Raw genomic sequence first — 27,699 nt, 5'->3', positions numbered from 1 at the left:
ATGGTGCATAACGAGAAATTAGGGCTGAGATGTAAGGAGGGGCAGAAGAGTGTAAAGCTTTAAAAGTGAGGAGAAGAATGGAGTGTGAGATGCGGGATTTGATCGGAAGCCAGGAGAGGGATTTCATGAGGGGAGATGTTGAGACAGATCTAGGAAAGAGTAGAGTGACTCTGGCAGCAGCGTTTAGGATAGATTGTAGGGGAGATAGGTGAGAGGCAGGAAGGCCGGACTGCAGGAGGTTACAGTAATCAAGACGAAAGAGAATGATGGCCTGAGTCAGAGTTTTAGCAGTCGAGCAACAGAGGAAAGGGCGTATCTTTGTTATATTGCGGAGGAAAAAGCGACAGGTTTTAGAAATGTTTTGAATGTGAGGGGCAAATGTGAGAGAGGAGTCGAGTGTGACCCCTAGGCAGCGTGCTTGGGCTACTGGGTGAATGATCGTAGTTCCAACAGTAATGTGGAAGGAGGTTGTAGGGCCAGGTTTGGGAGGAAGTATGAGGAGCTCTGTTTTTGCCATGTTGAGTTTCAGGCGACGGAGGGCCATCCAGGATGATATACTGTAGCAGAGAGACATTCAGAAACTTTGGTTTGTAAGGTCAGACATTGTAAGAACTAATAGTCATTCAAAACCTTAAAGTGGTGGGTAGACAAGTCCTTACACTAAAAATGTAGATAAGGGAGAGTATGCAGAATGTCATGATCATTAATACTACTTGAAGTGTAAGAGTAAGGTCCCCAAAATCCTGCAAGCAACTATTCCATCTGCACAGAATTCTCTTGGTATTCGTTAAAAAGTATCTCAAAATAACCTTTTTCTCTGCTTTTTATTGCCTTGGTACTCTATTGATTTTAATATTTATTTTGGTTTCTAATAACTTTAGTTCAATTTTGTATTTAATCCCAAGTTATAGGGGTCCAATGGAACAGATAAACCCAAAGTTGCGATTTTCACCTGTCAAAATACATTGGATTTGCAATAAAGTAAGAACACCCAGTCGTGTGACACCGTCTCTGTCACTGTTTGTTGTGTCAAAATCCCTAACAACAAAGAGCACAACAACCAATAATACAGAATAGACACCACACACTACTTTCACTAGGAGGCTTTTCTGGTGTTTCAAGACGTTTACAAGTCTCTCGTACTGTACCACTGTGGCACCAAAGAAACAAATGTACCCAAGAGGTGGGCTACAGGCGACCATAATTACAACAGGGATTCCTCAAAAAGGGAGGGCGTCTGCTCATTATTTCTGGAAGCCTAGCACTCTCATTCACCACACTGCAGACCACACAACTCTCTACTTGAAGACACCCTGTAGGGTTGGTTCCTCTTTGCTGCTGTCCACCTAAAAAGAGACTTGTCGGGTCTTTAAATCTTGAGTATAATTGAATGTGTAATCTGCTGCTATGGTACCTACACAATAAACAGGTGGAAATATTTTGTAAACTAGTTTCTTTTTCGAGATTGTAAAAAAAATAAAAAAAACATGTTTGAAATAGGTTGCATAGTGATTAAAAATGAGAGGTTACAATATGAACTGTTTCTTCTCCATCCAAAAACCTAGTGACTTTAGGAAAGAGGAGTAACGTGTTGGTAAAACACAAATATCTTCCAAAGAGTTAAAGGGTTTGTCATTAAGGTATTCTTGTGTCATGTACAGTATATGGCACAGTGCAAATTAGTGCTTTAATTGTGACTTATATATTATAGGCTTTACCAGGAATGTAATGGTTAATGTAATTTGTCATCTACATCTATTGTGTGATAATGTTTGTATATTCTCAGATATCCCTTTAAATTTTTCTTTTTGGATCTATAGCTACAGTATATAGTAGTACAGTATGTAGTACAGTATGTACACTTTTCAGATGAGTCGATTCTCTGCTGTACTCAGAAATCAGAAATGTGGATTACTTTGGCATAATGCTTATCTTTAATGCTTAATATATGATATCAGCACAATATGTTGGGCGTCAGCTCCCCATCAGTTCAAGAGTGACTTTGACTACTATGGATTCAATGCAAATTGTTTTGAAGTAATTGTATTTGTTTTATTCCAACCTCTTTTAGACGCCAATGAATCAGGCTTCAACCCGTTCTCACTGCATTTTTACCATTCACATCTCGAGCAAGGAGCCTGGATCGGCAACTGTCAGACGTTCTAAGCTGCACTTAGTTGACTTGGCTGGATCCGAACGGGTTGCAAAAACTGGAGTTGGAGGTCTACTGCTAACAGAAGCCAAATATATAAATTTATCATTACATTACCTTGAACAGGTAAACACTCTTATGTTATATACCTTAATAATCAGCAATAATATGCTCCATAGCTTAGAAATGGAAGTCGACCAATAATATACAGTTGTCAGTGTTCCCCGAGATAACACAAAATATCCCATCATAACTCAGATTATCACAGAGTTTCCATTGGGTTCAGTGGTAATGTTGATGCAATATATCACAATATATCCCAAAATATCACAGCAGGGATAACCATTAAGCTTGCTACATCTGTAAATGGAAAAAGTTCAAGCTGGTAGTATTGTACTTTAAAGATAATTTCAAGTGAAACCATAACTACCCTGAACTACTGTACATTTTATGAAGTACAGTATTTGTCTTTTTATGTCATTCAAGTTGGAATTAATTTCTTTAATCTACAGAACCTTCTTAGCTTCCATGTAATGTCTCTGTATCTTAAATTGGGTGAGGACCCCATTGGCATTATTGGCACAATCTATTAAGCCTTTCAAACTTATGAAAGCACCAATTTTGTAGGACCAAAGAAAATAATGTCTAGGTATTCTCTGTGCTGCTGAGCTTTCATATCTCAAGCAGGGGTAAGACTTGAGGAGCAGCAGAGAAGCACGGATTGGAAGGCAAGTGGGCTGTCAAAAAAAGGTGGCTGTTGGCCTCCACAGGATAGAAAATGTGGAGCCCGGTGATACCTAAATAATACATAAAAAATACAAAATAAATAAATGAATACTGTCCTTGCATGCACTATTCAGATAAAAGCAGATATACATATGTGGTATCTCCACTTTCCAATATTAATTACGGTAAGTATACTGTTCCTAGCGTGAGGTTTTTCTTCATGGTGGAATATAATTAATACTAGACTTAGAATGGAGGTTGTGCAGAATATATGTATTGCTAGTATTGCAAGTTGTTGCTTCCTGAGTATTCAGATGTAGCAGGCTTCATTGTTCCCCCAGATACCTCAACATACCCTGATTCGGGCATAAATCAAAAAGCGAGCAGTTAAAGGCCTTATTCTATATATTCCATACGGCTTTTTGAGCCATTTTCAGCCGAACATCCCCATCAAGTGGCCACTTCAGACTGTCAAGAATTATCCCTTAAGATAGCTAGATACAGTACAGTATATTAGTATTATGCATACTTGTGCTAGTACTTTGCTGTATCAAACATGACATCTCAGTAACAATTTCAGAGGTCTGTAACAGAAGGACCTCCAGGGAACAGTTGTCCTTTTCTGGTGATATTTATTTTAATGACCTTTACTGTTGGAAAGCGGTACTTTTAATGTCTTTCCTTCCAGGAAGACATAAGAATCGGTCTTGTAGGTCCATTTGACAGCACAAAATACAACACAGAGCTGTTGTTCATGAGTAAACAATATATTCATTAATGGAACCTGTGGGTAGATTCTAGCTGTGAAACAAAAGTTGGGATAAACATGACATCAATATAAAGCAGGACAATGCACGGCTTGTTTGTTTCCATTAGTTCTCGACTAGTTTGGAGCCAATACACGTGGCTCTAGTTTTATATCAAAAGGAAAACATTGTTGAACGGTCTTTTGTCTGTGGTCGGGTCTCCTATGAGGGAATCTGAATAATAATGCTTAAATGTGCTTTTTTATATATATAAATGGACTTTGTGAGGCACTGCTTGAGAATGTACTTACAAGACCTCGCACCTGCTACAGCCCTGTGTTTCTTCCAGGTTTGAATATTTACTATTGTTTGTGTCATCCAGTAACCGGGAGCTCTCGCTGCCAAACTTTCTGCTCACGTGGGACCATGGACTGTGTGTTTCCTTAATAACTTTTTCTAAGCTGGAAGGAAGCTGCGGGTATTCTTCTTCTTTGCCATCTGAATGATTCATGTTAATATATTTAATTTACTGGTCCCTTGTTTTCGAAGAAGGACAACAATTAGGGAAGCAAAGCATTTAAACATATCTGGGATCCCATTGTTGCCAATTTTTCTTTGAAATAACGGAACTAACATTCAATCAAGTCGGGATTCTGTGCCTGGGTAACAATATACACATTGAATGAATTTTCTATTGCACCAGTCGGCATCAGAGTAAAGATGTTGGTGACTGCATTTCTTACTCTTAACACCAATGTCTTGGGTCTGGGGGAATTAATGGCCCAAACAAATAAGCGGAATAGACTGCAAGTGTAAACCTTGGTACATCCAAGTCATTCATCCTCTAATTCAGGGGGCTTAACTCCAGTCCTCAAGCCCCCCCAACAGGTCAGGTTTTCAGAATATCCCAGCTTCAGCACAGGTGGCTCAGTCAAAGACTGATTGAGCTACCTGTACTGAAGCAGTGATATCCTGAAAACCTGACCTGTTGGGGGGTCTTGAGGACAGCAGTTGAGCACCCGTGCTCTAATTACTACTTCAGGCAGTCCTCGGTTATCCAATGGAATCAGTTCTGGAAGTATTGTTGGATAGTGAAACCGTTGTAAAGTGAGTCCCATGTTAATCAGTGGCGGTGAGCGTTGGATAACGCATTCAGGCGTCGGATAACGCATTCTCGTGTCAAAAAACAGCCCTTTGGGTTGCATTGTAAAGGGTTGGATTTGCCAGTCGTTGTAAAGTGAAACGTTGGATAACGAGGACTACCTGTATAGTATCACTATATCAACATATTGTGTGCTGACTCGAGTGAAACAAAATACAGTTCTTCATCTGCAATATCTAGGATCAGAATGCACAACACACTAAAATAGGAGTGGTGCATGGGGGGTAAGAGAATCTCAACAGACGACAGAGAAGCCCAATGCTCCTCCTTCCCAGGTTTTAAGCCTGCCCCTGCCCACTTCCCTAGTTTGGAAGTCCTTTCAATCTGCAGGATATAGACCCACTGTGGTCTTTCTCCCTCCTAATAGAGGTAAATGAGAATTTTAATCCTAATAGAGGTATATTAGTAGTTTATCTGGTAGTGTTAGGCCTTGCGAACGGGTGTCTGCCTTGTCGTGGCTCGCAAGCTTACAAAGCTTTGGCCAAAGGGTTAAACTAAATGACCCTATTTTAAGAGAATATATAAGTATTTTACTGTGTATTTCTGTCATGTTGGATGTAGCATTGGGCTTCTCTGTCGTCTGTTGTATATGCATATGATTCCCAAAAACATATAACAATGGAAAGGTACCCACAGCACGTGCTCCACCATTAGAGGGACCAGTCCCATAAGCCATTACAGCTTTCTTATTCAGTCGTTATGTTCCATATGAAGAATATAGAGCGTTCCCCTGCTAGTTCCATATGTTCACCAAGCTGCACATCTCCAATTCTTCTGGAAAATAATGGCCAATGAGCCTGTACTGCAAAACATGGGAAGAAAGAGGACCCATATCGGAGTCCCTTACAGATTGTTCACTCGAATGGAGGATGGTGAGGCTCTGGACAAGTAAGACTGAAAAACTATTGTCGAAGCTAAGAGAACAACTTGAAGCTAACATCTTGGTAGTCAAGCAGATCAGAGCATACTGAGACAAAGAAGAGACGTGCATTGAAGTGAAAGCTGTACACGTAGCATAAAGTGTAAAAAAAACAATATTGGTCTATTAAGGTTGCCACAAGGAAGTAAAAGTATGTGGATTTAGAAAATGAAGTATGCCAAAGGTATTCAGTGAACATAGAGGAAGATTAGTGTACTTAATAATAGAGGCTATACCCTAAAATCTTGTGTAAAGTTTGATTTTTAGGAGGCTATTGAAGGGAGTACAAGTGCCTGACTTGGGATGGGTAGAAGATGGGAACAGAAAAAAAGATTTTTTTTTCTTTGATGAGAATGATTTCTACCAGGATTCATCAGTTGCATAAATAATGACCATTATCAGGGACATATATATATAATCTACTAGCTGAATAAGCCACTATTTTTAAAGTTGTTCAAACTTGCAGTGTCCGTGCTTAGATTTCCTTTGTGATAAAATAGGCAACGGGGCAACCCAAAATTCATTGGAAGCTTTATCCTTCTGTCCATTCTCGTCAGAGTTACTGTGGGTAACCATTGGGTTAATGATGGGAATCAGGGTTGTGCCCAGGTATTCCAATGTATTCTAATGTACAGTACATGTATAAGTTATGTGTGAACACACGTGAAAGCAATATTACTGCTTTATACCAATGTATTTGTGTTTTAAACTCATGTAAGCAGCGATATAGCTTTGTCCCAGTGTTTATGGACGGGAAGGGGTTCAAATCTGAACTTGCTCTATGAAGGACCTATAGTGTATATCACTGGGCTGCCAGAGATGGGGATCCCTTTGTAAGATCATGTCACTCCCTATTTCCGGGATGTTTTGGAAGGTGCCTGCTGGGATCCAACAGGATGAAAGTAGAGCTTTGTATGGCCCAGGCGTTTTGTGGCCAATCCAGCCGACTGCATCAAACCCTGAAGCTTCTGGAACCAGCTATGCAGAGGCTTCGTAGGCACTCCTCTGATTGGCCCATTTAAATTTGCCGTCGTGCTGATGTCACACTTCCTCCAACCATCCAAGGTTGTAGCTATTCCCTCATTTGTGATTGGCCCGTTCTATCTACCCACCTTGCTCCCGATTGACTGAGCATTTAAAGAGACACCCCTAATTTGTTTAGCCTGCCTTCCTTCATGCTTTTGAATGGGAGGGGGAAATCTACTTCAAGCAAGCAGACTGGGAGTCCAGAGATTCAAGATTGCACCTGGGTGACTTGTGTGTGGCAGAGAGCAGTGGAGAGTTCTCGGGAACGGAACCTCGGACTGTGGACTCTGTGACAGAACTGGTTTTGGGTGCTGAATCATGGGATTGAATCTCATCTGAGTGAGTCACTCCCAGAGAATGATCCTATCTACATTGCAGAGATCAGCAACCCTTCATCACTTGGAGGAGCGCTGCTATGAGAGCCAACATCCAGAGGTACGTTTGAGGCATCAAGATGGGGCGGGTCGCTGTCCCCACAACACAGGGCTAGGCCATATCAGACAAGTAGCCAGTTGGCTACCAACTTCCTTGGGCTTAGTAACCAGGAGGTTACCAGCCACATCTCTCTGTTTTGACCTTCTTTGTTTTAGAGTATCCACAGTCATTGGATGGTGGTCCCAACCTCACAAACCAAGTAGCCATGAGGCTACCAGCCATTGTGGGCTAGATAGTCAGGAGACCACCAGCCCTTTTCCAGGCCTTTTTTCCCGGAACTGCTGGGAGGTTACCGGAGACTTGGGAGTTTGGTTATGTGGACTTTTTAGACTCAACTTGAGCTCTCACAAGGACTAAGAGAGCCCAGGATCGTTTCACTCAGGCGGCATCCTGAGACACTGTAATCAAACTCTTTGTGAGTATTTGCCCTATATGTTATATCTATCCTACGTGTTAGAATATGGGTTGTTGTACCCCCCTTTAATAAACACAAAGTTTATTAGATCCAAAGTCTGGTTAGTTGTGACCTGGGTTTCGGGGAAACTGTGGGAGCTAAACAAGGGTTGTGCCGCCCTACAGGCTCTGGTGGCAGCGGATACCTAAAGTTCTGGGCGCAGATCGGGGACATCTGGTCATGAGGCACCCCCTGACGTGACAGACCTTCTACAAGAAAAATAGTATGAATCATTACAACACAATGTCTCCACTTCTCAAACCACAATTTTTAATGTTTAAAAATGTCTTTAAAGGTGAGATGGATAAATTAACACTCATGTCTCCAGCACTTAATTTAAGAGACCAAACCAAACTTTATAAACAAACGTGTAAAACGGGAAACAATGTGGCTGCTAAAATGGATATTTTTTCTTTTCTACTTCTAGTTCAAATGTTTTTTTTCGTTATGTGGAAAACAATGTTTTTGTGAAGCAGACTGGAGTTGGATTCTCCATTTGGCTTCTGTTACAAGTGGGTGTGGGATGGGAAAAAAATGTCTGTGCCTCCTGCCAAACGTAACACTTCCCGCGCACCGTCACTCCAGCTTTGTGAACAGATTATATTCCATATTCACTTCTTTCCTTTAATTAAGATGATATGTTGGCTGGTATGGTGGGCATCTAGTATGGTAAGTAGGTGTGGTTCTTTTTAGTAAAAGGGCCATGCAACGTGCTGGAAAATACACTGTTGGAAGCCAGCACTTCAAAAATGAATATGATATCAGTTTAGTACTAAGATTAATTGTGAGTATTACCAACCTCCAGAGACCTCTTAAGATTACGAACATTACGATAATGGAGAATAAGAAAGATTAATGAGTGACTCCATTATGTCTGAGATGGAAGGTACTCAACTAAAGTTATATGGGAACCACTGCTGCATGGTTCTTCAACTAGTTTCCCAAAAAGGCCAAATCAGAATAAATGAGTAGTAGAAGGGCCACATGTATTGTAATGTCATTTAGGATACATTTATTGACCTATATAAGTTAATGAAAGGGTTAAACCTTCCTGCCACCCCTCTATCCCCCCTCCTGGGTGTCCTCGCCATTCACCCTACCTCTAGACTAATGCCCAATATCCCATGTGGGTAATAGTGTTTATCGGCATTAACCAAAATAAAATACACATACAGTAATTGCCAAAAATAAATAAATATATAAATATATATATATATTTGAACCATAAAACCAATGATTTTCAATGTGGCCAGCATTACTAGGCTTTTGGGCGCGGGTTGGCTGCGATCCAGCCGGGGTCGGGCTCCATTCGTCAGAATATTCTCGCACCCAAGTGGAACTTAAACAGCACTCATCTGTATCTGAACGATGCAACTGCTCAAACACAGAGCACACATTTGAATTTACATTAAGTTCCATCAGCGCCATTTGTTAATATTGCTTTTTACGTTTAACGCAGATCTCTTAGTAACAGAGACTATTGCCACCTAAACCTGGCGAATTTATATGATGCAAAGAGAAAGAAAAACTGCACCAGTCATAGGCACAAAGTGTGATGCATTACATTACAATGCTGCTCTGATTCCGTCCTCCTCCAACTCCTCCTATGACCAGTTCTCAAAACACTCATGTTGAAAGTGGAACCAAGCAGCTTAATGCATTGCCAGAGTCACACAGTTGAAATGACCCAATTTGCACCTGTCTGTGGAGCACTGCTTTGGTTTGCAACCATTGCTATATACTGTATCCCCATAGTGGTTTTATGTGAAAGGGCATTCTGCTTCTTTAGTACACTTGAACATAAGGATAAAGCTTTAACATTGGTTCTCTTTAATATATGGATACAGTACTGTACACACTGAACATTTAAGTCAACAGTAAAAGTTTTCTTGTCACCGTCTATGTTAAGTGTATAGATAATTAACAAAAAAAAGTGCTCATTTGCATGTCATTACCCAGAATCCCGGGCTACAATGGAAGCATGCTAAGCAATAATGGGGAAAGGCAGGTTTGTGAATCTTTCAGAGTCCTGTTAATGTGCTCAGTGGTATTTTGACTATGTATAGAGAAATGTTACATCCCTATTTCCAGATACTTCTACGTTTTGACTCAGAAATGGGATTGATATGAATCGGTGGTGGGCGCTATTGAAATCTAAGTCAATTATATATATATTTTTAAGACAAATTTGTGGAAAATCAAAGTTGGGGATTTTGACTGAAATATCTAAAAATTCACAAAATAACGTAAAGAAAAATTAGGACTAAGTTACTTCCATTGTGCACCCTTCATATCATATGATTCTTGCATTTGAGGTACACAATCAGTTTAAATATGTTATTTAACCTCTTCAGTGTCCCACTGATGTACAATGTGCAGTGTCAATAAAAATGCCCTTATCGCGTACACCGTACATTATTGCCCCGTACATGTTTTTTTTGGCGCTGTCCCTCGGAGTGCCGATCGCGTACTCCATTAAAGGGGGTCACCACCTCCCTGCCACCACGTCCGGCCACACAGTCGCAACAGGAACCGCATCATGTGGTCGCTCCGAAGATGTAGAAGTGCTGTAGGGTTCTTGGCCAAGGTGGAGGTATGACCCTCTGGCACTGAAGGAGTTAATCAAAGCCTCCTGGCTGCAAAACTGGTACAAAAACAGCTCCAAATTTAGAAAAGAAAAAAAAACCTTTTTGAAATCTTTAATTTTTGTATTTTTTGTTAATCAGATTGTTCTTTTTGCATGTGTTTCCCAGCTAAGATATTATGATACATATTCCCATAATAGCGTGTCATATGATCTTGTTCACTAACCGCTGCCATTATTTTCTCCAGGTAATTATTGCTTTGGCGGAAAAACATCGCTCCCACATCCCGTACAGGAACTCCATGATGACCTCAGTTCTCAGGGACAGCCTCGGTGGGAACTGCATGACCACGATGATTGCCACTCTGTCACTGGACAAGAAGAACATTGATGTATGTACAGTAAGCCATGCTTGCAGGTTCTTTAGAGTCCTGTAGAGCCATAGACGTGTTACAGAGCAGGGGTCTGTCTGCATGTCTTCCTAATTAAATTATCTGACAATATATACTTCTGGTCTTCAGTGTTGAATATTTAGTGGTAGATAATGGAAAGTCTTATGCAAATATTAACCTTATATTCCTCCTAAATAAAAATACTACTCAGAAGAAAGACTTGAGAATGACATTGTTCCTTCAACTAATAGTCTCCCGGCTAAAGAAGTGGAGCAGAGAACTGCACTGGTTTTGTAATCCATATTGCATTGAAAGCAATAAGATTGATTTCATGTCATGATTTTGTTTGACACTCATTTTGCAAGAAGGAGACTTTGACCCCATACACTTAACATTTAATCCCATCTCTACTAAAGCGGTGCTATGACCTAAGACAATTTCTGGCGCCAGAAGACACCTTACAGACAATTCCAGACCATAAGGTCTCTTCCGGTGTTGAGAGATATCTCATGGCATAGCATTGCGTGGTAAAGATTCCCCATAATATGAATCTGGAAATGTATATAAAACTTTGCAGCGCAAGGGCGGCACTGAGATCCAAGAATTAACATCTACCTTTCTTTTTATTCTTTATTTAATATATATACAGTTGTGTATATGAATGAGACCACCTCTGTTACTGAAGCGTTTTAAGGTTTACCACTTTCCCCCTTGAATTGTATAGTAATACCACTTTTTATGTGTCTACACATTACACTATCACTTTGTAAAAATATATGTTGCATTGTAACAGCTGATGGTATGACATCATGTCTTCTAAAATAACAAGGTCACGTACGTGTTTACACTAATATCATGTGGATGCATACATGTTTAATGGGTTGGTGTTCTGCCTCCCCAGGAATCCATCTCTACCTGTCGCTTTGCACAGAGAGTCGCCATGATAAAGAACGAGGCCATTCTTAATGAGGAGATAGACCCTCAGCTGGTAAGACGTTTTTTTTTTAAAGTAGTAAAGTCGTGTGATTCCTGTGTGTGTCTCCGTATTTGGCAAATTTTCCCCAAGGCATTTAGATTAAATGCCAAGGGACCGCATAAGGCCCCTGCAACTCGCTTACCATGATTCAGCTGGCTTCGGGCGACGCGTTTCCATGGCAATGTAACATCAAATGACACCGTGGGGTCATGTGACGTGACATCCCAAGACCCGCGGTGTCATTTGACACCCGTCGCCATGGGAATGCGGTGTCACGGGACATCATATGAACCCACGGCGTCATTTGACGCTGGGACACAGGCAAGGGGGGGCGCTAGCACGAAGGGAGAGCAGGCAGGGGGGCATAGCACCAAAAGTTTGCACACCCCTGCTCTACATTCCATTGAGACAGCATGAACAAAAGTGGCCAATGACCTACTCACAGCTAAGTCACTTTGCCGTACTAATTCTCCTGGATCTCTCTGCTACCTTTGACACTGTTTATTACCCCCTTCTCCTGAGCAATCTCCACTCCATTGGCCTCAGTGATGCAGCCTTTTCCTGGTTCACGTGTTGCCTATTAAATTGCTCAATGTTTACTTCTCTATTGTCTCCTCCTCTTCACTATCTCTCTCTGTTGGAGTCCCACAAGGCTCTGTTCTTCTCACTCTACACCTCCTCTCGTGGTGAACTTGTCTAATCTTTGGCCTTTAGTATCATCTCAATGCCAGTGACACTCAAATTGACCTCTCCTCCCCTGACGTCTCCCTCTCTCTCTTGTCCCGTGGCACAAACTGTCTTTCTGCAATCTCCTGAATGTCTCACCATTACCTAAAGCATAAAAAGTCCAAATCAGAGCTAATATTCTTTCCCACTTCCACTGCTACCTCTATGTTCAATCTACGTTCTGTTCCTCACTATCAACACCTGAAGCCTACTGTCTAGGGGTCATCTATGACTCTAATTTATCCTTCGTTCCTCATATTCAGTCCCTCAAGAAGTCTTACCCACTCCACCTCCAAAATATCACCAGGATATGACCTTTTCTCACTCATGGTGCAAATAAAATCCGAATTCACTCACTCATCTTGTCCCACCTTGACTACTGTAACATTCTACTAGTTGGCATTCCCCTTGTCCACCTCTCCCAACTCAAATCCATCCAAAATACTGCTTCCAGACTCTTCTACCTCACAAACCGCTCCACTCACTGCTGCTTCCCATATCCTCTACAATCAAATTTAAAACCCTGGCTCTGACTCTGATACATTCTGCCCCCGATATCCACCTTTCCGCCTGCCTTATTACCTCCTCTCACTCCCGCCTACATGACTTCTCCTGTGCTGACCCCTCTCTCTAGAATTCCCTACCACGTACCATGAGACTTTCCCCCAGCTTTCAGACATTTAAACAGTATTCTAGTATTCAACAGTACAACTGAATGCAAGACAAGACCATGCCAGGACGCAAGATGCAAAACCTGCGCAATGCTCCACACATCGGGCACAATACAAAAAAACACTCAGGAATCTGGTGTACAAAATCACAGGAAGGTTCACCTGTTCCTCCAGCAATGTCGTGTACCTCATCATGTGCATGAAATGCCCAGGGGGCTGCTACTACATGGGTAAGACGGGACAGGGGCTAAACAAGAGAATGAATCTGCATCGGCACAGCATCACACGCGGAACAAGAGACAGTCCTGTCGGCAAACATTTCTCTGACTCTGGCCATAAAATGAACGATCTGAACGTGGCCATACTCAAAGGTAATCTTAGAATGCCGAAAGAGAGACGGTTGCATGAATACAGATTTATGCAACTGTTCGGGACACTTGGCGATGACATAAACCGAGACCGAAGTTTTATGAGTCACTACTGACACGAGAGAAATCTCTTCCCATGAGTGCTAAAGGTCATGTCCATACATACTGCGCTTTATGAATGCACACACAGCTGTCTCTTACACATACAAATACTCTATGTAATTCCATCCCTATATTCCAATAAGGACCACATAGTATCTACACACACTTTTATTAATGCAACACCCTCTCTCATTTCCACACGTACCCACACCATTGACATACAATCCCACTCCACACACACACCTTTTCTAAAGCGCTGTATACACGGCATGCTCTTTATTTATTTATATATACATACACACACACCTTTCGTAAAGCGCTATATACACTGTGGGCGCTTTATACATTTATATTTACATATATACACACACCCTCTTACATCTCTCACATTCAGGGACTATTTAACACCTCAAGTCATAAATCACACACTACACAGGGGGGAGGGATGGGCTCTAGTCAAATTCCAAGATGCACTGTTTTTGAGTAAACCCCTTGCCTGCTTTATTCAATGTAACATTGCAGGAAGAAGAGATCAGTGTATCTCGAAAGCTCGCACAAATAAAAGCATTTCATTAGCCACAGAACGGTATCGTCTATTCATTTTTGATTATTAAAGCTCGGCTAACAGGGTACTGATACCTCAAAACACACACACACACTAGGAACTCTGTATTTCTGTATTTTAATTATAAACTTAATTATAACTCTTTCCACTCTGGCAGTGTCTTCCATCCGGTGTGATATACTATTACAAGCACAGAGTGCCCCAGTCACAGTCCTCTTGAGCCGACAAAAGAGACGTACCCCCCCGGCTGTGCTCTGGCTTACAATCAAAGTGTTCCAAAACTAACACTGGGCATGTGGGATCTTTCCTCTTAATCATTATAGGCACGATATTGTGCGAGGAGGTGTGGGGTTAGAGCTGGCTGGAATTGTGTGTCTATATCACATTCAGTAGCAGTGAAAGTATTTAGAGAAAGTCTAGTTGAAAAGGTGAATATTTGCAATCTCGGTTGAGCATATTGACTGCCTTGTTGAAACTTTTTTTTTTTTTTTTTTTGTAAGCATCTATTCATAGACATTTATAAATAGAAGAAAACAGTGAGATTTGCTGAAAATGCCGAAAGGAATTCACGGAAGTGTGTTTTTAGCACTGCATTTAAATATGAGTCATTATCGATTCAGAGGTAGCAACATGTTCCATAGCCAAAATAAACACCAAAGAGAACTGCTCCCTGCAATCATCCGAGACTACAACACGGGATCTTTTATTTCTGGTTTGATGGCTTCATGGCCCGGCATATACGTCAACATAGTAAAACCTGGTTGTAAATCCCATATTGCTTGAATAAATGGGGTTGCAAGGGGAACACAAAGCAAATCTGCAGATTACTGCAGTATGTAATGCTTCATCATTCACAGATTTGTCTGTAAATTCCAGACTGGTTGCATAGATAAGCAAGTGTGATGGCTGGATCCTAGCCTCACTTCTCATCTTAGTACCACTTTTGCATTGTATCAGTGAAGTTTTGGACTTGAACTGACTTGGCAAGGCCTCAGTCTGGCTCCAGGGATTTTCCCCTGGCTCCCTGACACGTGTGTTACAACTTGCTTTTCTGTCCGTAATGAGCAATTAAAAGTTAGAGTTCTAATGCAAAGCACAACCTCGGCTCGGCACCATGTCACCTTTATGGGTAGCGGATTGAAGGTTTGCGGAAGGTATTTATGGCTTTGGTACGTACGGGAAGTGTTGCCAAATGATTTGGTAAGATGGCTTCTGAATGTTACAGTTAAAACAAAGTTGTTCTGTGCAAAAGATAAAGAATTGACCAATCAAACTCATGCCGCAAAACTCCCTGCGCATATAGCGCTTCTAAATGTTAACCCCTTGAGCACGTCCTACATGTCACACATGCCATGCTGCTAACTGGATCATGGTTGTGTTTCCTCTTCTCTCTACGTAGTGCAGGACATGTGAAGGGCACAGTATAGCTTTGGTAGTGCAGGACATGTGAAGGGCCCAGTAAAGCATTGGTAGTGCAGGACATGTGAAGGGCCCAGTATAGCATTGGTAGTGCAGGACATGTGAAGGGCACAGTATAGCATTGGTAGTGCTTGACATGTGAAGGGCCCAGTATAGCATTGGTAGTGCAGGACATGTGAAGGGCACAGTATAGCATTGGTAGTGCAGGACATGTGAAGGGCACAGTATAGCATTGGTAGTGCAGGACATGTGAAGGGCACAGTATAGCATTGGTAGTGCAGGACATGTGAAGGGCCCAGTATAGCATTGGTAGTGTAGGACATGTGAAGGGCACATTATAGCATTGGTAGTGTAGGACATGTGGAGGGCACAGTATAGCATTGGCAGTGCAGGACATGTGAAGGGCACAGTATACCATTGGTAGTGCAGGACATGTGAAGGACACAGTATAGCATTGGTAGTGTAGGACATGTGAAGGGCACAGTATAGCATTTGTAGTGTAGGACATGTGAAGGGCACAGTATAGCATTGGTAGTGTAGGACATGTGAAGGGCACAGTATAGCATTTGTAGTGTAGGACATGTGAAGGGCACAGTATAGCATTGGTAGTGCAGGACATGTGAAGGGCACAGTATAGCATTTGTAGTGTAGGACATGTGAAGGGCACAGTATAGCATTGGTAGTGCAGGACATGTGCAGGGCACAGTATAGCATTTGTAGTGTAGGACATGTGAAGGGCACAGTATAGCATTTGTAGTGTAGGACATGTGAAGGGCACATTATAGCATTGGTAGTGCTTGACATGTGAAGGGCCCAGTATAGCATTGGTAGTGCAGGACATGTGAAGGGCCCAGTATAGCATTGGTAGTGTAGGACATGTGAAGGGCACAGTATAGCATTGGTAGTGCAGGACATGTGAAGGGCACAGTATAGCATTGGTACTGCAGGACATGTGAAGGACACAGTATAGCATTGGTAGTGTAGGACATGTGAAGGGCACAGTATAGCTTTGGTAGTGCAGGACATGTGAAGGGCACAGTATAGCATTGGTAGTGCAGGACATGTGAAGGGCACAGTATAACATTGGTAGTGCTTGACATGTGAAGGGCACAGTATAGCATTGGTAGTGTAGGTCATGTGAAGGGCACAGTATAGCATTGGTAGTGCAGGACATGTGAAGGGCACAGTATAGCATTGGTAGTGCAGGACATGTGAAGGGCACAGTATAGCATTGGTAGTGTAGGACATGTGAAGGGCACAGTATAGCATTGGTAGTGCTTGACATGTGAAGGGCCCAGTATAGCATTGGTAGTGCAGGACATGTGAAGGGCACAGTATAGCATTTGTAGTGTAGGACATGTGAAGGGCACATTATAGCATTGGTAGTGCTTGACATGTGAAGGGCCCAGTATAGCATTGGTAGTGCAGGACATGTGAAGGGCACAGTATAGCATTGGTAGTGTAGGACATGTGAAGGGCACAGTATAGCATTGGTAGTGCAGGACATGTGAAGGGCACAGTATAGCATTGGTAGTGTAGGACATGTGAAGGGCACAGTAAAGCATTGGTAGTGCAGGACATGTGAAGGGCCCAGTATAGCATTGGTAGTGCAGGACATGTGAAGGACACTGTATAGCATTGGTAGTGTAGGACATGTGAAGGGCACAGTATAGCATTGGTAGTGTAGGACATGTGAAGGGCACAATAAAGCATTGGTAGTGCAGGACATGTGAAGGGCCCAGTATAGCATTGGTAGTGCAGGACATGTGAAGGGCACAGTATAGCATTGGTCGTGCAGGACCTGCTGAATGGATCTACCTTGACGTGTTTGCAGGCGCAATATGTTTCAGATACTTAGATTGCACTAAATGATCCGTACTTATGAGAAGGAAATGTATAAATGAACAGAATATTTTTTGTCACATTGGATGAGCATCGGGGCTTCTTTGTTTACGTTGTATACAGTATGTGAGGTCTCTGTCCCAGCAGCCCTCCTGTTGGCACACTTGGGTATATACACAAATAAATCTGCGTATTTACGTTTTTGAGCTTGCTAAAATGGTTTACAGTATTTCTATTTCAATCTTTGTATAATTTATTTTTTCTTAATAAAATGAAATCTTATAAACAATAAAACAAGCGTAACAACCAATATATACCAGCGGTTCTCAGCTTCTTTTACACTGTGACCCCCCCAACCCCTGCTAGAAAATATTTGTTCTGTGAACCCCTAATTAATCTTATTGCCTACTCTTCAGACTATGGCTAACAAAACTGTGTGACCCCAGGCAGTATACTGTAGTGTCTTAAGCTCGTGATGGAAACACACTGCGCCTCTGTGTGTGCAGGCAGCATAGGTGATATAGTTTTAAATCATGCGAGAGCATCCAAAGTCACGCCCACAATGCATCGCTGCTGTGGATGCAAGGTATCTGGAAGCTCCTGCTGTAATTGGGAGCTATACCACCCTCTCTCTGGTACAATTTGCGAAGTCCTATTACAGTAAGTGTGCAGTCCCCACATGGCCTCAGGAACCTACTATACTACCTTGGATCTGCCATTATCTATTTTATTTGGTGAACCCCTTGGAGAGACACCTCCCGAACCCCCAGTTGGGAATCACTGATAAAGAGAAACACTTCAACTTTGGTGTAGTGTAGTGGACGTGACAGAGGGAACTAGTCCAAATATGGTTTGTTACAATTCTGAATAGAGATTTCACATGATTATGCTTCTTTATATAAGTTTCTGCTGATAAATTACTCTATATTAACCAGTACATCAGCTGTATCATCTATTCTCTTTCAAGCATCTATTCATTGTAATATGCTGTGAAAAGAAGAGATTGAAATCTTCTTTAATATGGGAAAGCAACTTCACAGCATATCGGATTAAGACCTTCATCTATAGAATAGCAATACAATTGTAAATGAGAATAACCAAATGCAGAAGGTAAAAGAAAAGTCTCACTTGTACACTTACCAAAGAGAAAAGACTCACTTGTACACTTACCAAAGAGAAAAGACTCACGTACGCTTACCAAAGAGAAAAGACTCACTTATACATTTACCAAAGAGAAAAGACTCACGTACGCTTACCAAAGAGAAAGGACTCACTTGTACGCTTACCAAAGAGGAAATACTCACTTGTATGCTTACCAAAGAGAAAAGACTCACTTATACATTTACCAAAGAGAAAAGACTCACTTGTACGCTTACCAAAGAGGAAATACTCACTTGTATGCTTACCAAAGAGAAAAGACTCACTTATACATTTACCAAAGAGAAAAGACTCACTTGTACGCTTACCAAAGAGAAAGGACTCACTTGTACGCTTACCAAAGAGAAAGGACTCACTTGTACGCTTACCAAAGAGAAAATACTCACTTGTACGCTTACCAAAGAGAAAAGACTCACGTGTACGCTTCCCAAAGAGAAACGTCTCACTTGTACGCTTCCCAAAGAGAAACGTCTCACTTGTACGCTTACCAAAGAGAAAGGACTCACGTGTACGCTTACCAAAGAGAAAGGACTCACGTGTACGCTTACCAAAGAGAAAGGACTCACTTGTACGCTTACCAAAGAGAAAGGACTCACGTGTACGCTTCCCAAAGAGAAACGTCTCACTTGTACGCTTACCAAAGAGAAAGGACTCACTTGTACGCTTACCAAAGAGAAAAAACTCACTTGTACGCTTACCAAAGAGAAAAGACTCACTTGTACGCTTACCAAAGAGAAAAGACTCACTTGTACGCTTACCAAAGAGAAAATACTCACTTGTACGCTTATCAAAGAGAAAGGACTCACTTGTACGCTTCCCAAAGAGAAAGGACTCACTTGTAAGCTTACCAAAGAGAAATGACTCACTTGTACGCTTACCAAAGAGAAATGACTCACTTGTACGCTTACCAAAGAGAAACGTCTCACTTGTACGCTTACAAAAGAGAAAAGACTCACTTGTACGCTTACCAAAGAGAAAGGACTCACTTGTACGCTTACCAAAGAGAAAAGACTCACTTGTACGCTTACCAAAGAGAAAAGACTCACTTGTACGCTTCCCAAAGAGAAAGGACTCACTTGTACGCTTACCAAAGAGAAAGGACTCACTTGTACGCTTACCAAAGAGAAAAGACTCACTTGTACGCTTACCAAAGAGAAAATACTCACTTGTACGCTTATCAAAGAGAAAGGACTCACTTGTACGCTTCCCAAAGAGAAAGGACTCACTTGTAAGCTTACCAAAGAGAAATGACTCACTTGTACGCTTACCAAAGAGAAATGACTCACTTGTACGCTTACCAAAGAGAAAAGTCTCACTTGTAAGCTTACCAAAGAGAAAGGACTGACTTGTACGCTTACCAAAGAGAAAGGACTCACTTGTACGCTTACCAAAGAGAAAGGACTCACTTGTACGCTTACCAAAGAGAAAGGACTCACTTGCACGCTTACCAAATTCTTTGGTTTAATACTCACAAAATATACAGAGAAACCACTCAAGAAAGGGGCCAGAGCCTTGAAACGTTGCCAAAGTTGAATCTGTGTGTAGCAGTATATGACTAACTGTTTCTCTTCTGTATATTTTGTGAGGATTAAACCAAAGAATTTGGAAAGCATAAAAACGAGTCTTTTATCTTTTTTCTTTTACCTACTATATTTGTTTTTTCTTCTTTACAATGTTATTGCTATTCTTAGACTGCAGGTTAGTTTGGGAGTTTTTGTGCTCATACAGTACCACCATCATTTTGGTATTACATAGTCATTAGGAACATAGTTTGCAATGAATCAATATACAGTATCAAGGTGTGTCTAATGCTTTGCCATGAATCAGGATGTGACTTAGATATGTGGAGCAGTAGGGGTCACAAAATTAGTCATATCTTGAATGTATTACGGTCTATTCTGTATCTCTTGACATCATTCTTCTTTAACATTTTTCTTTCAATAAAATCTCCAAAGTGGGCTTGCACATGACAAGAAAAACCTCTTATATCTGATGCATAAACCAGTGGATTAGCCCAGAGACAGATGTTTTTGTGATGTATGTACTGTATGTATGTATATCTTTATTTATATAGCGCCATCAATGTACATATCGCTTCACAGCAGTAATACACGTTACAAAATACAGGAATGTCACTCCGCGCTAAGGATATCACTGAATATAGTCCCTCTTGCTGCCGTCAGTCTGGGGGACTCCACACACTCTGTAAAGGTGAGCTCCCACAAAGGAGCTCACAGACAAGAAAAACAATTGACAGGCAGGCGCACTAAGGGGCAAGGATGACTTTAATATTAAAAGGTGAACATGTATATAATAAGGATAGGGCAATGGACAGCCAGAACCAAATCAATATAAACAATGCTAAAAAACAAAGGTAAAACAAGTATTAGAGTGGGTTGCTATACACCAGCAAGGGCGGAGGAAAGGAACAGGTCAAAACTAATTCACATGAGCACTAAAGAAGGGATCCGGAACCGATCTAAGTATATACCCTGCTGAGCAGAGGGAAGTGAAGTGTAGAGACCCGCACAGCCTCCGACTGCAAAAACTCCACAGGAACAGTCACACGTGACCTCTACGCGTTTCGCACGTAGTGCTTCGTCAGGAGTCACGTGATGACGCTGTCCCTGTGCTGAAGCAGGGCTGTCCTGAAAATCTGACATGCTGGGGGGATCTTGAGGACTGGAGTTGAGAACCTCCTGCCTTACTGTGTCTGATGAGTTGAATTTCTCCTGCTAAACATCCAACAGTCCAACAGTCTGCTCTTTTCTCTTATTACTGCAAGCGTTAAAGAAACCTCCTTGAACCGCACAACATTGGGGTTGACATAGAGAAACAAACTTGCAACTTTAAAGATACCTTTATATACATGTTGCCACAGTTCAATCTGTGAGTATCTAATTCATTGGATGAATGAAATTTGGATTCCTTACCTGAAGTTGTAGACATATTGCACTATTTTGAAGATGTTTCTTCTTTTCCATGTCATTGCGCTCCATAACCACCTTGGACATCGTTATATCATGAGGATTAAGAAAGAAATCCTGGATTAAGGTTGAGCAGCATCGTACAAAGATATTTATTCACATAATATATATTTTTTTCTGTTTATAGTCACTGAACACTATAAGATTTATTTAAATCACTGCAAACTCACTTTACTATATTGTTCACAAAGATTTTTTATTTAAAAGATCGCAATTTAGATTTGAGCCCTATCAGACAACACCTCTTTTTCACAAATATATATATATATATATATATATATATATGGAGAAGAGTGACCTAAGCGCAAGTGGAAAAAGGGAGAGAGAAAACACAAAAAGGGATCATAGGGCAGTATATCTATAATTATATAAATATAAGAATGGTAAGATATGCGCTTACACTGATCAAATAAATATGAGCATTTAATCCTCTCTGGGACTCACGAACGTAGCTTTTAAGGACTTGTTTGAATATTGCTTGGTCTTCCAGAGATCTTCTTTGCAGGAAATCAGCTGCTGCTCATCCAGGAGATCTTCTTCCCAGGCACTCACGTCTCACTATGGATGAATCTCACAGAAGGGGGGGGGTGGGGAAGGGGGGGTGGGGAGGAAATAATGGAGGGGAGCAAAATATGTGTAAAACCTTTTTAATCTAAAGAAGATTGTATAAAATATGGGTGATCAACTCACATTTGGTGAGAAAATTACAAGCAGTTGAGAGTATTTTAGCGAGTTTCTCACACTCGTTCAGAATCGCCGGTTTACCAGTCCTCACCGCAGTCTCTTCCGTACCACGTGATCGGCCGTGGCGTGTGACGCTGCGTGTGACCCGGCCCGGCTCTCGCGATGTTATCATTCTGTTAGTACAGGATTTCAGTTCCGGAACTCCTCCTGAATGTCTCACAGGGGCTTCTCGGTGTGTCTCTCACACTGCTGCTAATACAAGCTGGCCCTACGCGTTTCTCCCAGCGGGCTTCGTCAGGGGCTGCTATTCTCACTTTACTATATTGTTCACAAAGATTTTTTATTTAAAAGATCGCAATTTAGATTTGAGCCCTATCAGACAACACCTCTTTTTCACAAATATATATATATATATGCGTATAAGCAGTGTTTGACAAACCTATACATTTGCACGCCCCGTGCGAGGGGATTTAACATCGTGGCGAGCTCCTATTGGCCCAAGCAGCACACGTGATGTACTAGGTGGCGAGTAGATTTTTTTGTTCGGCGAGTAGATTTTTTGGTGATTTGTCGACCACTGCGTATAAGTGTCAAAGAGGAGTGCTACTGAGCATGGCAATATATATTTAAAACGATATATATATATATATATAATCAAAAAATAAATTGATGATACCGTTCTGTGGCTAACGAAATGCTTTTATTTGTGCGAGCTTTCGAGATACACTGATCTCTTCTTCCGGCGATGTTACAATCTTCTGTAAATCCTTTAGTTTCATTTGAGTGTGGTACAATGTGGTATCTTCCATATTTTCATGTAGAGGTATCAGTACCGTGTTAGCCGAGCTTCAATAATCAAAAAATAAATAGATGATACCGTTCTGTGGCTAACAAAATGCTTTTATTTGTGCGAGCTTTCGAGATACACTGATCTCTTCTTCCGGCGATGTTATATATATGTCTCTTTTGAATATGCAACTAATTTTGACAGATTTATTATAAATCATTCTTCCTGGTAATGTACAGGTTATTAAGAATTTATATTAGTGTTAGGACCCTTAATGGTCTGCCTTGGAGGGGCTCAAGGGCTTATTACACTTTGGCCAAAGAGTTAAACTAAAAGTCCATTTTATTCAAAAGATATATATATATATATATATATATATATATATATATATATATATATAATTTATATATATATATATATATATATATATATACTGTACCGTGTATTTGTGTCAATGGATGTAGCACTGAGCTCTGTCTGTGTTTCATGTTCTGTCTCTGGTTTTAAATATATATTGCCATGCTCAGTAGCTCTCCTCTTTGACACTTATATGCATATATATATATTGAAGCTCTTATTAACCTGTATAATACCAGGAAAAGCACTATGTATTAGATTTGTCGCAATCAAACTGCATGCAAGTTCCCATGAGTGTGGAAGGTGAAATGGAGTGAGCTTTAACCATTTAAAAGTGGGAGGGGGTGAGCTTCAAACTTGGGAAGGAGAAGCCAACCTCCAAATCAGCTGGGAACAGCTGAACAGAATTGCAAAACACACAGAACCCCTGTAAGCTCATATTGAACCCTCAAAATAACCACAACATATATATATATATCAAGGGCTTACGACACTTTGGCCAAAACGTTAAACTAATACAGAATTTACAGGAATCCAGGAGAGGGATTTCAGCAAGAGGTGAGTGTAAAGTAATCCTAACTGCAACGTTTAGGATAGATTGAAGGGGGGAGACAGATGGGAGGCAGGAAGGCCGGACAGCAGAAGGTTGTAATAGTCCACATGGGAGAGAATAAGGGCCCGCGTTAGAGATTTAGCAGTAGAGCAACAGAGGAAAGGGCGTATCTTTGCAATGTTACTGAGGAAAAAACAGCAGGTTTTAGCTACATTGTTAGCTTCAGCTTGTCCCACTATCAGCTCAGCTGGCAGTAGTTTATTCTAGCCTATAATTCTTTCCATTTGTTATTTATAAATATCTTAAATGTTACTTGACCTTTTGAACATGGTGTAAATGACCTCCATCTTTATACAGTACTGCTTCTTGGCATTTATAAATGTCAAATTTTAGCATTTTAACCAAAGGGCAGCTTTTACATTATATGTTGTAGTACACTGATTGCATAGTGTAGAGTATATTCGCAATGCATTTTCTGAGTAAGGAAGATCACTATATAGAAGATGGAATAAAATGTTTGGGAACAACTTCAAAGAAAAAGCAAATCCAGTATACAGTAGCTATGAAATACAATGAAGACTAAATCCATAAAGTCATACCACGTTACTGAACTGCAGTACTGTAAATACAGCATGTCCAGTAGAAATACGGAACTTATAACTTCCAAAGCAGAATGTTAGTTGTCTGAAATATTTCTATCAAAAGTCTCCATCCATTAACATAATGTGACCGAGATCCCAATCTTGGACTCCCGGCCATATCTCCATTTACGCCGAGCTGAAAACAAGAGAGTTTCGGACTCCGTACCATTTGTATTTCATCAGTTTTCGCAATGAGCAATAAAGGGACCATGTCACTTTGAATCCCGACAAAAATCTTGACCATGTGCCATTGATTTTTCCGTCCTCCTTACAGCCTGCAGTGTTTGCCTTTTCCACTGTGTGCATCAGCGTAGTGACTTGCTTTCGCTGTCCTCTCGTCCATTTTCAGATGATTGTACGTCTTAAGAAGGAAGTCCAGGCATTGAAAGACGAGTTGGCCATGATCACTGGAGAGCAGAGGACAGAGGAGTTAACACAGGAAGAGATTCTAAGGTAACACACACAGACTGGTACCACCTTTTACACACAGCTAATGCAGGAATCCTTTTTATTCAGGAAACATCTTCACTTTAAGCTCTTATATAAAAACGGCTCAGTGGTGAATGTTATTAAGACCTTATTGAGGGTGACCTATAGCAGTGGTGCTCATCTCCAGTCCTCAAGACACCCCAACAGGTCAGGTTTTCAGGATATCAGGATGGCACAGGTGGCTCAGTTTTAGACTGAGCCACTGATTACGCCACCTGTGCTGAAGCAGGAATATCCTAAAAACCTGACCGTATAATTCCATAGGCTCTTCGATTGAGACAATGGCCCCTCCTCCTTAGTATAAGCTCATCCATCCCACTTCTATTTAATAAACGGAGCCAAGTTCACACATGAGAAAGCAATACTCCTTGAGAGATGTCTTCCCCTAAGAGAAAGGTTGTGATAACCTTTCCTGCAGCAATAAGTGTGGGGAGAATATATATGTACTGTATGTATGTATGTATGTATGTAACATGTATTTCCCCCATCCCCCCCAAGGGATATTTGCGTGATGGTGCTAACATGCAGGCTCACAGAAGACCTGGGCCTCCGCTGATCGGGAGCGGGGTGCAGGGCCTCCACCCGTGGGGATCCCAGCATTGACGAGATGGCTCCTCACGGGAACATATACAGCAATAACCATAACACACAGCAGTAATAATCAATACTATTTACCGGCAGGTTCCTCCTGATACACATACAGCAAAAGAATAAGAACAGTATACACACACCGTGATATACTCGAACCCCGCTCCCTAAGGGTTCTGATCGTACCCATTCCTTGGGCACCTCAGCCGGCTAGGTGTCCGGCAAGGCAACCCCGAATGTACGTGAAGGCAGCGCTACCCTCCCTGGTGTATTTGGTGGTGCACGTGGGTAATTTCCTGGTTACAACGGTGTAGCCAGGGTATCCTCTGTAATTTGCAGGGGCCATATTCGTGATCCCACGTAGCGGGGCCTCCCAGCAATATGCTCCTCGCTCCTTACTTTCAGCAGCCACACGGTAGTACTCATCCATGAGTCGTCCTGCTCCGTCGCTCCGCTTATACTCAGCTACCAGGTATGTCCCTGAGCTATGGCCGTCCCTATAGTACTCATCTAGGGTGGCTCGGGGGGCCTAACTCGGGCCTAAGGGGTTCTCTGGCCTAGTCCTGGGCCGTCTGCTGGCTTCCCGGACACAGCCTTTTCTTCTGAGGGTCTCAACAGTTCTGACCTGACCCAGGGGATATCCTCTCTCTCTAGTCCTGTGGGAGTTCCAACATGGCCGCTGCACCTCCACCTAAGAGTCCGAGGAGCTGCATCAGCTCCCCCTAGAGGTGCGGCTGCTACATCTATATATATATTTGCACTTTGTGTTTTAGATTTTTATCATTACGTTTACTAGGGCACTTCTGGTTTTTAACCAGTTATAACTGCACTGTAGCTCATACACTGCTCCTACATTTTAATCCCTTAGGCGCCGCATGCAAGTCACACATCCCATACTGTTGGCTATATTATTGTTTGGCACTTCTTCCACGGCAAAGAGAAAGGAGAAAACCAAAGTTTAGAATTGGTAGTGTAGAACCCGCTGATGGGGTCAACCTTGAAGTGGTTGCAGGTTTGGTATGTTTTGGACTGAGTATTGAAGAAAATGAGCCATACAAATATATAAAAAAAAATATAGTAATTAACAAAATAATTTGTCATTTTTTGTTTTGTTTAGTGCAGTGTTTTTCAAAAGGGTTCCGCAGACATCCCTTCAGTGTTTCCTGCAATTTGAAAATTGGACCAAATACAGAAGAATTTACAATGCATCTGATCTCAAACGCGCTATTAGAGAGGGTTGGGGTACCTTACAATGCATCTGATCTCAGACGCGCTATTAGAGAGGGTTGGGGTACCTTACAATGCATCTGATGCACTCGCATTTTTTTCCCGCTACCTTAAAGTGGCGAGATCGGAATCGCGATTTTCATCTGACGGGGTGTCTCTTATTTTTACTCGATAGTATTGAATCAGGCGGTTTCCGGAGCTGATCCGCATTCATTTCAGCTCTGGAGACCCTCGGTTTCCATCCTAGGTAATATAAATAAAATTACAGCCCAGAAGGAGTTAAATAGCTGTAACCCGGTTTGTTGGTGGTAGAGGGGGGTGGGTAAAGGTTATAGTTGCCCCATGGTGGGTGTATAGGACTCCCGGGAGGGATTAAGTGCTCCCTTACCTTAGCTTACCTAACCACCCACCCCAAGGCAACTACCCCCTTCACCCAACCACTCGACCACCACACATGAATGGGCAAAAGTGCTATTAGCCAAATATAAATAGTTGCGCTTTTGCCCATTCAAATAGACAATACATTGCAATAAAATTGCATACAACACAAAATACAATTCTATAAAAAAAAAATTATACTATCCATTTAATCCTTTGATTGTCACTGTGGTTAGCTATGCCCTCAACAGGGGCATAGATAGCCACATTGGCAGCCAATGGGCACCCTACTACCCACCCCATCTACCCCCAACAACCCTCCCCACCCATCAATAGCTAACAACCCTTTAGTAAATAAACGTTGTACTTACTGCTCCCAGGATGAAGGCCATCCTAGCCCTCCTTTTCCTCTTCCGTGGTATCAATATTAAAATAAAAACATCAGCTACTGGCCAGTAATCCCTTAATTACCTTAGCGCGTAGTAACCTTCAGAATATCAATAATGTTATTGAGTGGGATATTATTAACAAAATACAATACTGTACAAGCGTACAAATATCTTTTTCATTTAACCAACCCTTTTT

At 41.6% G+C, this 27,699-nt stretch overlaps 1 protein-coding gene across 6 annotated transcripts in view; it reads left to right on the top strand.

Moving 5' to 3' along the window:
* The window catches only part of KIF6 (kinesin family member 6), a 300,109-nt gene that overhangs the window by 80,969 nt on the left and 191,441 nt on the right, over nucleotides 1–27,699 (top strand). For all 6 annotated transcript variants that reach the window (XM_075595373.1, XM_075595374.1, XM_075595370.1 and 3 more), the window contains exons 7-10: nucleotides 2,072–2,278; nucleotides 10,453–10,596; nucleotides 11,498–11,584; nucleotides 24,782–24,885. In XM_075595373.1, coding sequence (XP_075451488.1) covers nucleotides 2,072–2,278; nucleotides 10,453–10,596; nucleotides 11,498–11,584; nucleotides 24,782–24,885 — 542 coding nt within the window. The remainder of the gene's footprint in view (nucleotides 1–2,071; nucleotides 2,279–10,452; nucleotides 10,597–11,497; nucleotides 11,585–24,781; nucleotides 24,886–27,699) is intronic.

The sequence above is a fragment of the Ascaphus truei genome, chromosome 4 (assembly GCF_040206685.1).
Source record: "Ascaphus truei isolate aAscTru1 chromosome 4, aAscTru1.hap1, whole genome shotgun sequence".
Classification (NCBI taxonomy): domain Eukaryota; kingdom Metazoa; phylum Chordata; class Amphibia; order Anura; family Ascaphidae; genus Ascaphus; species Ascaphus truei.
Note: the sequence above shows the minus strand (reverse complement) of the source record. Positions and strands in the feature narration are given on the sequence as shown.